Source organism: Gekko japonicus, unplaced genomic scaffold (genome assembly GCF_001447785.1).
Source record: "Gekko japonicus isolate JY-2015 unplaced genomic scaffold, Gekko_japonicus_V1.1 scaffold151, whole genome shotgun sequence".
NCBI classification, from domain to species: domain Eukaryota; kingdom Metazoa; phylum Chordata; class Lepidosauria; order Squamata; family Gekkonidae; genus Gekko; species Gekko japonicus.
Window position 1 is genome coordinate 1,177,814 of NW_015174277.1, and position 10,372 is coordinate 1,188,185.

At 45.0% G+C, this 10,372-nt stretch overlaps 1 protein-coding gene across 1 annotated transcript in view; it reads right to left on the reverse strand.

Moving 5' to 3' along the window:
- The window catches only part of LOC107121000 (dihydropyrimidine dehydrogenase [NADP(+)]-like), a 633,529-nt gene that overhangs the window by 371,454 nt on the left and 251,703 nt on the right, over nucleotides 1-10,372 (reverse strand). The window contains exon 5 of the mRNA XM_015423794.1: nucleotides 2,133-2,294. Coding sequence (XP_015279280.1) covers nucleotides 2,133-2,294 — 162 coding nt within the window. The remainder of the gene's footprint in view (nucleotides 1-2,132; nucleotides 2,295-10,372) is intronic.

Consider the following 10,372-nt stretch of genomic DNA (forward strand, 5'->3'; position numbering starts at 1 on the left):
AAGAGATCCCCATATTTAAGTTAAAAGAGTTTCTGCTCCATCGTTTTACCTTTGTTTGCACTTTTGTTACAGTCAAAAAGCATAGTTATTCACTGTAGTTCCAACTTCCAAAACTGGAGGCACTTTTTTGATGCCACCAAAGTTTATGTGCATTTGGTTCAAGACATGAATACACCTAGCTTAAAATGCTCAATTATATTGAGAGATCAGAGTACTATTTGAAATATATTAAGTATCTGTTTTTGAGCTTTCACATTCATCTTCTGCTTGTACCCATAATGTATGTATTAGGAATGGACGAGCAACTGCCAATTTGGGTCATGTTATGCTTGCTGGTCATGAGCAAGGAACCACTTTCGAAGCAGTTCAGTTGTCTGTGAGCATGTGTACAGCTGTTCAAGTTACACAGTGGTGAGGTAAAGATATCTGGGGCTTGCCTCATGAATGAGTGTGGCTGTTGAATGTCGTATATGCTAATGCTGAACACATTTGATACATAACTCGAATCTTCTATCATACGTGTGTGCATATGTGCCAATTCCAGGTAACATTCCATGCATTTGACAATGTTAGGGTTGCCAGTTAGGCAGGTCTTTGTGCAGGACCTGGCAACCCTAGACAATGTAGGTTCTGGTCTCTGAAAACTTATAGAACAACACATCTGTTGGCTTCATTAAAAATTATTTATTACTTAAAATATTTATACCTTCTTGGCTTTAAAAGCCACAGACTTTTGTTGTTGTTTTTTTGTACCTGCCTGAACATTTATTTATTTATTAGATCCCTGAGCTCAGTTACTCGTGAGAAAGCGAACTGACTATTTAGACACAAACCGTTTCACTTGCAAAGCTTGCCAAGATGACAAAGTGCTGCCTTCCTCACCTATTCCCCATACTGTAATTCCCAAGCACCAATACAAGAACACGTGCAGGTGAGAGAATTGTAAACTGTCATTTTAAAAAGAACATTTTAAAAGCATTTACAGATGATGCTTGCTGAAGGCAACATTATTGTTATATCAGCCAAAGGGAGTTGGACCCAAACATTGTACACTAAATGGATATGTGTAAAAGCCCTAAAGGCTAAAGTGTAAAGCTCTGGGAACAGGGGGCACATTTTAGGGAGGCTCCCAGTCTTGGAAGCAAAATGCCATCCACTTCTTCTGCTTGTCTGAGCTCCTTCCTGTAAGCCCCTCCCCTCTTCCCCATCACTGTGATTAGTGGCAGCATTGTCCTAGATCAACCTACCTACATCCACATGGGCCACTTCCACACTGTCATTTTTGTCACTCGTTTGTCCCTATTGCTCTGGGTTCCCCCCCTTTCCACATGTGTTTTGCTTCCTCTGGGACTACTAGAGAGAGCAAAACACATTGGGGGGGGGGGGAACCCTGAAGCAATAGGGACAAACAAGTGACAAAAATGACATTGTAGAAGTGGCCATGGACTGGTGGGGAGTTTACAGAGAATATAAGAGACACTCTGCCTATGCTATAGCTTAGTGGTATTTGAAAGCACCTTAAACTTGGTCAGAAAGGCTTGGGAGTTGACTAGTTTGCATTTTCTGAAGGCTCGGGAGCATTCCTGAGCTGTGCCAAGTGAGCCAAGCGAAGGAAACACAAATCCCTGGATTCTTAAAGACCAACCTCTAGGGACCATTTCACAACTTCATATGAACTGCGAATAGTGTAAAGGGTTTAGAGGGAAAAAAATAAACAAATATGATTATTGTGGGGCTTATTTAGCTGTTCAAAGTCAGGTTCTCCCTCATTGAATGCACAAAGTCTGAAACTCCCCCCCCCCAAAAAAAAACTGACCCAACCCTAATTTAAACAGGAATTGTGTGTTAGAATTCTGTACTCATGCAATGTTAGAATGCTCCCAAGACAGCTAGCTTGCGCCTAATATGTCTAACATATATTTCGTACTTGCATGTTTCTACATTGATTATATACCACTATCTCTTATAATCAAATGAGTGTTTTGAGTGAAACTCGCCGCCTGCTTATAACTTCAATATTTCATCATACTTGACTTAATCAGATTGTCAATATGAAAAAGAATCATTTAAAAAAGGTTCCTGTAGTCACAACTCCCTCACCCACCCCCAGCCATCTATACATTTTTACTTACCTCTGTAGCAAATTGCTGCAGTCCACCAATATTAATTGGTCCCTCCTCGGTAGCATATAAATTGCATCCACCCACGCAAAGATCTGAAGTTGGACACACCATCCCACACGTCAGTCCAAGTGGGTTGTCAGAAAAGATCATCTTGGCAGCTCCATAATAGTTCTGCATGAACAGAAAAACATCAGCACCATCTAAGAAAGAACACAGAAGTACAAAGAAGTGGCTCTTGATTTGTGCCTCAGTGTTTTTACATAACACCTGCATTGTTAGCTACAAAGTGTGTGGGGGGCTTTACAGTCTTGGTGAGATTTGGTATGAAAAGTAGCCATGAAAGATTTTAAATCAAGTTTCAATCACATATGCTTTGTTTTAAAGACTGAAATGTTTTGATACGCTTAGGTGGATTAAAAGACCTTTTTTTCATAACCAAATGGTCTCACTGTAAAAACAATATTATGTCTGTGCAACATTTCCTGTAATGGCACCCTCCACTCCTAAGCCAATTACACAGCTGAACACAAGATAATGTAATTTCACTCCCAATTTTCTTCTCATTCTACATCATCCATCAAGACAATTCCTATCAATCATTATTACTGGAAAGGTATCCACAAACTCCACCATGGATCCTCAGCAAAAGAAATTTACTAATGCACAGAACATCCACACATAATGCTGATACACTACTAAGAATATACCCATGCCAGCTGATTTCCATGGGACTTATTACAGGGCACACCAGAAATGCCAAATGTAACCCACTCTCCTTCATTCCAGGAAAACTCTGTTCATCTTGCCACCATGTTCTTGACAAGGGGATACATTCTATGAAGTGACAGTGGAAGGCACTGGCAGAAGCAGATTCTCTGCCCCACATCTCCTTCTCCCACCTGTGAGCAGAAAAATGGAGGTGCTGCATGGTCAGCTGCCCTGCGGAGGGGAAAATGAATTCAATGTCCCCTTGCACCCATTTCACCCAATGGTACTTCTACTCGCACAAGAGGCTCCTCTGACAAGAGAGTGTAGGAAACTGTGGGAATTTAGACTGGGAACTGTGAGAGCTGGGTTAAAACCCCCATTCTTCCATGACCCAGTCACTCTCTCTCAGCCCAACCTACCTCACAGGGTTGAGGATAAAACGGGGGAAGGGAGAATCTGAATTCCTGAAGGAAGGGCAGAATAAAATATACAAGGCAACTGGAAGAGTTGGAATGGGGTGGTTTCATTCACTTTTACCCTTCTTGGTGCAGCCCCCTCCCACATTGCTTGGTTTTTTTATCCACACAGGTTTCCCATCCCTTTGTATCAGCTATCTGATGCCCTCAGGCAGTTGCTATGTGTGGCGCCCCAGCCTGTTTAAAGGGGTAGACTTTACCTCCAGTCGCCGTTCCGGAGAATGGCTTCCCCTTTTTGGAAGGGGAACGGGAGGTGTCAGAAATAGGGCCGGCTACCTGGTTCTGTCACCAAAGGTAAGTGCATGCCCCTGCGAGAGCCATGGGAGACGTCTGCCTCGTCATCTCTCTCTTCGACTCTCAGTCAGCCCGTCTCCGTCCTCCGCTCTGCATTTCCTTCCTCCCCGGCCTCCCTTTTCGTTCCCCTTTTATTCTATTCTCTAACCCTCCCCTCCTTCTCACTGGACACCGAGGTGTCAATCTCAAGTGGCTCCGCCTCCTTATAAGAGCTCCGACACTCTGACGCTCTGCCAGGTGCCAGGTACGGGGGCGTTTCGATCCTGCCCAGGGCAGGGGGCATGGACGCACCACTGTCATCAGGTTGCGATGGTGGCGTCTCCTGGGGACTGGCCCTTTTGCTGCGTATAAGGGGACGTGCTCTGTGGGGAAGGGGCTGAGCTGCGGCTGGGCACCCGCTGTTCCCGTTGTTCCCTGCTTCTCGGTCAGCTGTCTATTCGCCCGTTTCAGATCCCTGAGACTCCCCCCCCCCGAGGCCGTTGGCCACGGTAAGTGGGGGAGTTGTAGGGTGGGGCTCGAGTGGGGGCTCGAGAAAGAGGCCTGGACGGTCGGAATCGGGACACTATGGGAAGAGAAGGTAGGAAACATTCATCTCCCCAAGTGCCTGGAGAAGCCCATAATAACATAGTATATGCTGATAGACTTTGCCGTTGCAATTCTGGATGTATTGAAACTGTTTTGCATATTTGTTTGCATTGTCAATTTTATGTGGCTTTATGTGCTAGATATTTAAATCCTATCTTAGCCAACATGACGAAGCTTCCTGATGCTTTAAAAATGCATCATCTTTTAAATGACTCTGTTCCAGAAATATCAATGAATGTAGCCATGTTTTTACAATCAGTGATAAAGCCACATCAGGAAAACTTCCAATGAGTAATTGTTTTATGCTACCTTATGTTTTATATGTCTGGCTATACATGGTTTTAAATGTATGTTTCTTCTTATAGTAATCCTTTTTATGGTATGTTATGCCAATAAAGATCAACTGAACTGAACTGAGAAGCACAGAACTCAGCCCAGTGACTGGAAAGGCTACTTATTGTGAGAAGCACTTTCCCCTTCTGGTCTACTTTTTTGAAAGAGCAACCAGAAGTGGATTTACCCCAGTTTGCATTTGTATACACCAAGTTGACTTTGTCACTGAGCTATGCACCATGACCCCAAGATCTTTTCTCTAGTTAATTATTGCAACTTTATTTATTTATTTATTATATTTTTACCCCACTCTCCCAGCCATGGCTGGCTCAGGGCGGCTTGCAACAACATAAAAACTACAATGCATAAAATAACAATCTTAAAACCATAGCAATAACGATATTAAAAGGTGCTAACAATAATAATCCAATTTCCAATGACAGATATCAATTAAACATCACGTCTAAGATGGTGCTCAACTTCCATACCATCCTAATGGTCGATCCCAATCTAACGTTGTATGGGTTGCTCAGGCTACTTTAAGATTTCAAGGGGTAGGGCACTCTTCCCCTGGGGCAGCTCCTAATTGAACACCCGGTAGAACAGCTCCATCTTGCAGGCCCTGCGGAACTGCATAAGGTCCTGCAGAGCCTTGATCTCCTTTGGGAGCTTGTTCCACCAGAGCGGAGCCACCAACGAGAAAGCCCTGGCCCTGGTTGCAGCTAGCCTGGCATCCTTTGGCCCAGGAAGGGTGAGTCGATGTTGAGACCCTGATCGCAGTGCTCTCTGGGGAACATGTGGGGGAAGGCGGCCCCTCAGGTATGTAGGTCCCTAAGAACCAGCACCTTAAAGCGAACTCAGTATGCTATCGGTAGCCAGTGCAATGCCTTCAGCACAGGCTGAATGTGCTCCCGCATTGGGAGGCCCATCAACAGCCTGGCTGAAGCATTTTGCACCAGCTGTAGCTTCCGAATTTGTGATAATGGCAGCCCCATGTAGAGAGCATTACAGTAGTCCAACCTCAAGCTTCCGAATTTGCAATAAGGGCAGCCCCATGTAGAGAGCATTACAGTAGTCCAACATCAGACCCCATCAGTATTTACCCAAATGTGCATCATTGTATACTTCTTTGTAATGTCATTTGTATATTTATATCCCACCCTCCCCCACAAGCAGGCTCAGGGCGGGTCATAACAGGAATATGAAACAGTAAAACCACATCATAAAACATAAACAATTAAGAATCCAATTTTAAAACCAATGGCAGCCAATAATAGCCCACTGTGCTCCTTGCATTGAAGGGCAGGTGGGCAGAAATATAACAGTAGTCCAGTTACTATTGATGGAAACCACTGCCCTCTACACCATCAAATGAGTATGAGGGCAGTTTGGGCAGGAGGGTCCAGAAAGAGTGGTCCCTGTCAGCTAGCTGAAAGCCTGGTGGAACAGCTTCATTTTACAGGCCCCGATGAACTGTAATAAGTTCCAAAGGGCCGTGACTTCAATCGGGAGCATGTTCCACCTGGTCGAGGCCAGGCAGTTGTCCTTTGGGCTGGGGACTGCCAATAGATGTTGCTCTGCCAAGGATAAAGCTCTATGGGGCAGGCCCGTAGCCAGTAAATTTTCAGGGTGTGTGTGAAGTAAATCACAAAAATAAATAAATATATATATATATAACTAATAGCCCACAGAATACCCCCCCAATTTAAACACAGCTCAAGCAATGACCAGCGAGCCAACCCACAGCCAGCAGGGGGGGGGGAATTTAAACACCACTCAAGCAGCAAGTTGGAAGTTGCCCGCCCAACTAAACTGCTCCCCCGCGACGAGCAGTGAGCCTGCCTGCAGCCAGTAAAAGAGAAAATGCCATCATGTGACCTGAGCTGGCTTGGCTAGCACAGGCACACTGAGGCCACTGCCGCCAAGCTGAGTCCTCTTCTGCTGACTACAGGTGGGCTTCACTGTTTGCTGTTCACAGTTTGAGCAGCATTTAAAAGGGGGAGCCAAGTCCTCTTCCTCTTCTACTGGCTGTGGGGTGGGGAAGCTGCTCACCACTAGCCATTAGCCCAGCTGGTTCACTCATGAAGGCAACAGGGGAGGAGCAGACAGCAGCTTTCTTCCCCCTCGCTGGCTATGGGTGGGGTGGAGCTTCCAACTGAGGGGGCATAGCCCCCAAAAGCCCTACCACAGCAACAGCCCTGCTAAGGGGTACATATGGGGAGAGGTGGTCCTACAGATACATTGGTCCCTAACTGTATAGGGCTTTAAAGGTTAGCACCAACAACTTGAACTGGATCTGGTACTCAATTGGTAGCCAGTGCAATTTGTATAGAACTGGCTGAATGCAGTGCCTAGAGGGATCCTTTTCGAGCTCAGCATTGTCTATTTGGGTTCTCACTGCTCTGAATAATTTAGTATAAACTGTAAATTTGAGTACCTCACTGTTCACTCCAGACCATTTATGAATGGTAAACAGCACTAGTCCTAATAAAGATATCTTGGGGATCTTTCTTTAAGTTTGTCTTCGTTCTTCCTGTCTTTTGCTTTCTATACCATAACCACGTCCCGAACCACAAGAAGATCTATCCTTTTAATCCAATCCAAATTTTACTCAAGAATTCTTTTGTAAACGGCACTGTCAAAAGGGTGTGTGGAATGTACAAGTAAATCTGTATGTTTGTTGACATACTCAAAGAATATTAACAGGATGATAAGGCCAAAATTCCCTTTGCAGAAGCAATACTGGTTTTCCCTTAGAAGGCTTATTCTTCTGTCTAAGCATTTTCCCCACTCCCACTGCAGATATCTTATCCTGTATGTGGGGGTGCCTCTTCCCCAGGAACAGCATTTCAGGAAGAATTTGAAGCTGTTGTCCCGATGACGAGACCACCGCCCCCCCTCGTGGTCCCAACAAAACCACTACCAACGCCGGGAAGACAGCCCCGGGACCCACCTCTACTCATTTGGGATCCCGGGAGATGCCAGAGGAAGACCACAGAGGCGGGCGCGGCCACAGCCCTCCCATCATTGGCCCCGGTCGGCGCCAGCAACATAGATGTCGGAAGTTTGCCCAAACACGGCCCGACGCGCAAGCATGCCAACACATCTGGGCACCACGCCCCATCCGGAGCCACCCGAGGCAGGAAGGGGTGAGGGAGAACCCGGCCCTTCCCAGGAGCCAGCGTCCTCTGTTATGTGGAGGGGCGGGGCTGGAGAAGGCAGGGGGGTGGAGAGAGCTGGGGGAACATGGGAAGGCGGGAGGAGAAAATAAAAGGATGCAGCTGTAAGAGGCCAAGGATGACAACCTGGATGGAAGTCGACGACACTGCAGAACAGAGAGAGGGAAAGTGTCTCACATCCAGAGGGAATGTAGTGGCAGGGACGGTGATGGGACCTCACTCCCCGTTCAGGGGTCTGAGGCCCCTGTTGCTTGGTCGAGTGGGCCACAAAGGTGGCAGAGCCACAGGGGCTGGAGGAATCCAGTGGCAGTGAGGGGGAGTCATCAGGGTCTTGTGACAGCTGTGAAGGGAGAGTGGAAGCAGGCTGGCTCAGCTGATGGCAGTCACATCTGTCAGTACTCATATTCTACAGTATCCAAGCCTATGCTTAATAATGCTTTCCATTTGCATTAGGATAACAAACTTGTAATTTCCTATCTCACCTCTGAATTTTTAAAACTATATATATACATTTAAGTGACCCACAATTTCATATTTCAGTTCTTCAGTCAGTTATTTCTTTGCCTTGAAATGATTAACAGCCAAGTCACCACAAAGCTGGTTAAGATATAGTTGCCCACTCTTGGAAGTGGGAAACTGAGCTAGGGACCTTGATGGCTTCAGGTGGTTGTTTTGACAGACTCCAAAATGAATCCTACTCAGTGGAATAAGACTTATTCCAACAATAAACTAAGGTTAGTTTAATTAAATTATGTCACCACAAGCAAGTCTTAGGAGAAACAACATATATGTTTTCTAGGCAGACATACAAGTTTTATGGGACATCTGAACCAAGCCACTCTGTTGACAAAAAAGAAAAAGAAAAGATATTCAGGTATCCAAATTGGCAGGTGTTAGCCTGATTGTTCTGAGTTCTTATCAATTTTGGGGAATATGAGATATAATAGCAATAGGCAATAAGGGAACAAACACCTGTATATACAGAGGTTCCGCTTCTTCCAGAGATAGCAGAAATAGACACAGAGGCTGGCTTCAGTATAAAAATGGTTTCTTTTTACTGGAGATTCTCCACACCAACAATACACACACACAATTATACAGCTTCTAGGAAAATTACATAGACAATCAAGAGATGTTTGCATCAGCAGTAGATCGTTGGGGGGCAATATTTACCTGTCCTGATGAGATGCGTCCCAGTGGAAAAATAAGGGAGACTAATAAGGAATGAGAATTATGCTAGGAAATGGAAATCATGCTCTGAACCGGCAGAAGCACGTGGAAGACTGGCTGCAGTCCAAGAGTCTTAAAGAGGCAGCGTGGGTTTCAGGATAGCAAGAGCTAAAAGCTAAGGAGCCAGAAAGGACGTATAGAGGGCAAAGAGCGCGGGGAGCATCGAGAGAGAGAGAGCATGTTGCTGGGTGCCCACTTTTGTATGGGGGGCTCTGGGGGGAGGGCTTTGCTGGCCACCTCCCTTGAGACCACCCCTTGGTGGTCCATTTCAGAAGTCACGTCTGCAATGGGAAAAGGGTTCAGGGGTTGGTCAATTTTGAATTCTAACTGAACTTGTGACAGAGACACCTCTAGGGTCGTTATGACTCATCGGCTAGCACCTATTGTGTTCTTTGTCTCAGGGCTGCAGAACCGGTTCCTGGAATGAATGAGGAAGGCCAAGTCCTTTGTCAAGCGGAAGGCGGGAGAGAGTCTTTTGTGCCTTCGATGCAGCGAAGGGGGGGGGGGCTGCCAGGACTTCTTTAATGGCGTCGGGAGTCCTTAGTTTAAACAGCAATGGCAGATGGCTGTTTTAGAGTGTTTCATGTGTCTAGGAGTACATCTGGAACGGGGAAACCTCGGGAACCACGGGCACATCGTCTCAAGCTCTTGCTGGCACATGTCTGGGATCACAATCTGGTCACTTTACATCAGAGTCCCCTTTGCACATTCTACACACAGTTCATTTATGTCCATGAGAGAGCACAAAGCTCCTTGCTGGGCAACACAGGGGATCTAATTATCAAGCCAACAGGAAGTGAGATGCTTTGCTGATGACATCCCTTCATCCTTCATGAAACACTAGCACATGCTTCATGATTGATAAAAGAATGTTAAGTAACAGGAAGTTGGCAGTCAATAGATCAAATATGAAAAAAAACAATAAATAAGTTGTCATGATCATTTTGGTACTCAAAGATTTGGGATTTTTACGCTATGGATAAAATTTCAGATAAATTCTCTTATAGTTCTTCATCTAAATGTTCAGATTTCCAACTAAAGTGGCTTCCCTTCCTAGAATTTGTTTTTAACAATGGCATGTTTTCAGGTTATACTGTTCCTTGCAAGTATTATGAAGTTTTCCATTATATGTAACACTAACTGCAATTGTTTACTCGTTTTTATTTCTTTACCTGTTTGTTGTTGTCATTATTGTATTGTAATTTAAAATAATAAAAATTGATTTTAAAAAAACAAACAAACCCTAACTACTTACCTCATAAAAAGGAACAGGTTTCCGGAAGCTTGCAAAGGAATGCTTTTCAACATCAAAATCCATTTTTACTTCAAACTTTCCTAACATGCACACGTGCTCATTTCATCCATTGCTTTAAAGTTTTGGTTTAAGGAGGGACCAGACACTGTCATGCTGTCTCAACGGAGCTGCTGATTTGTTCCCAAATGG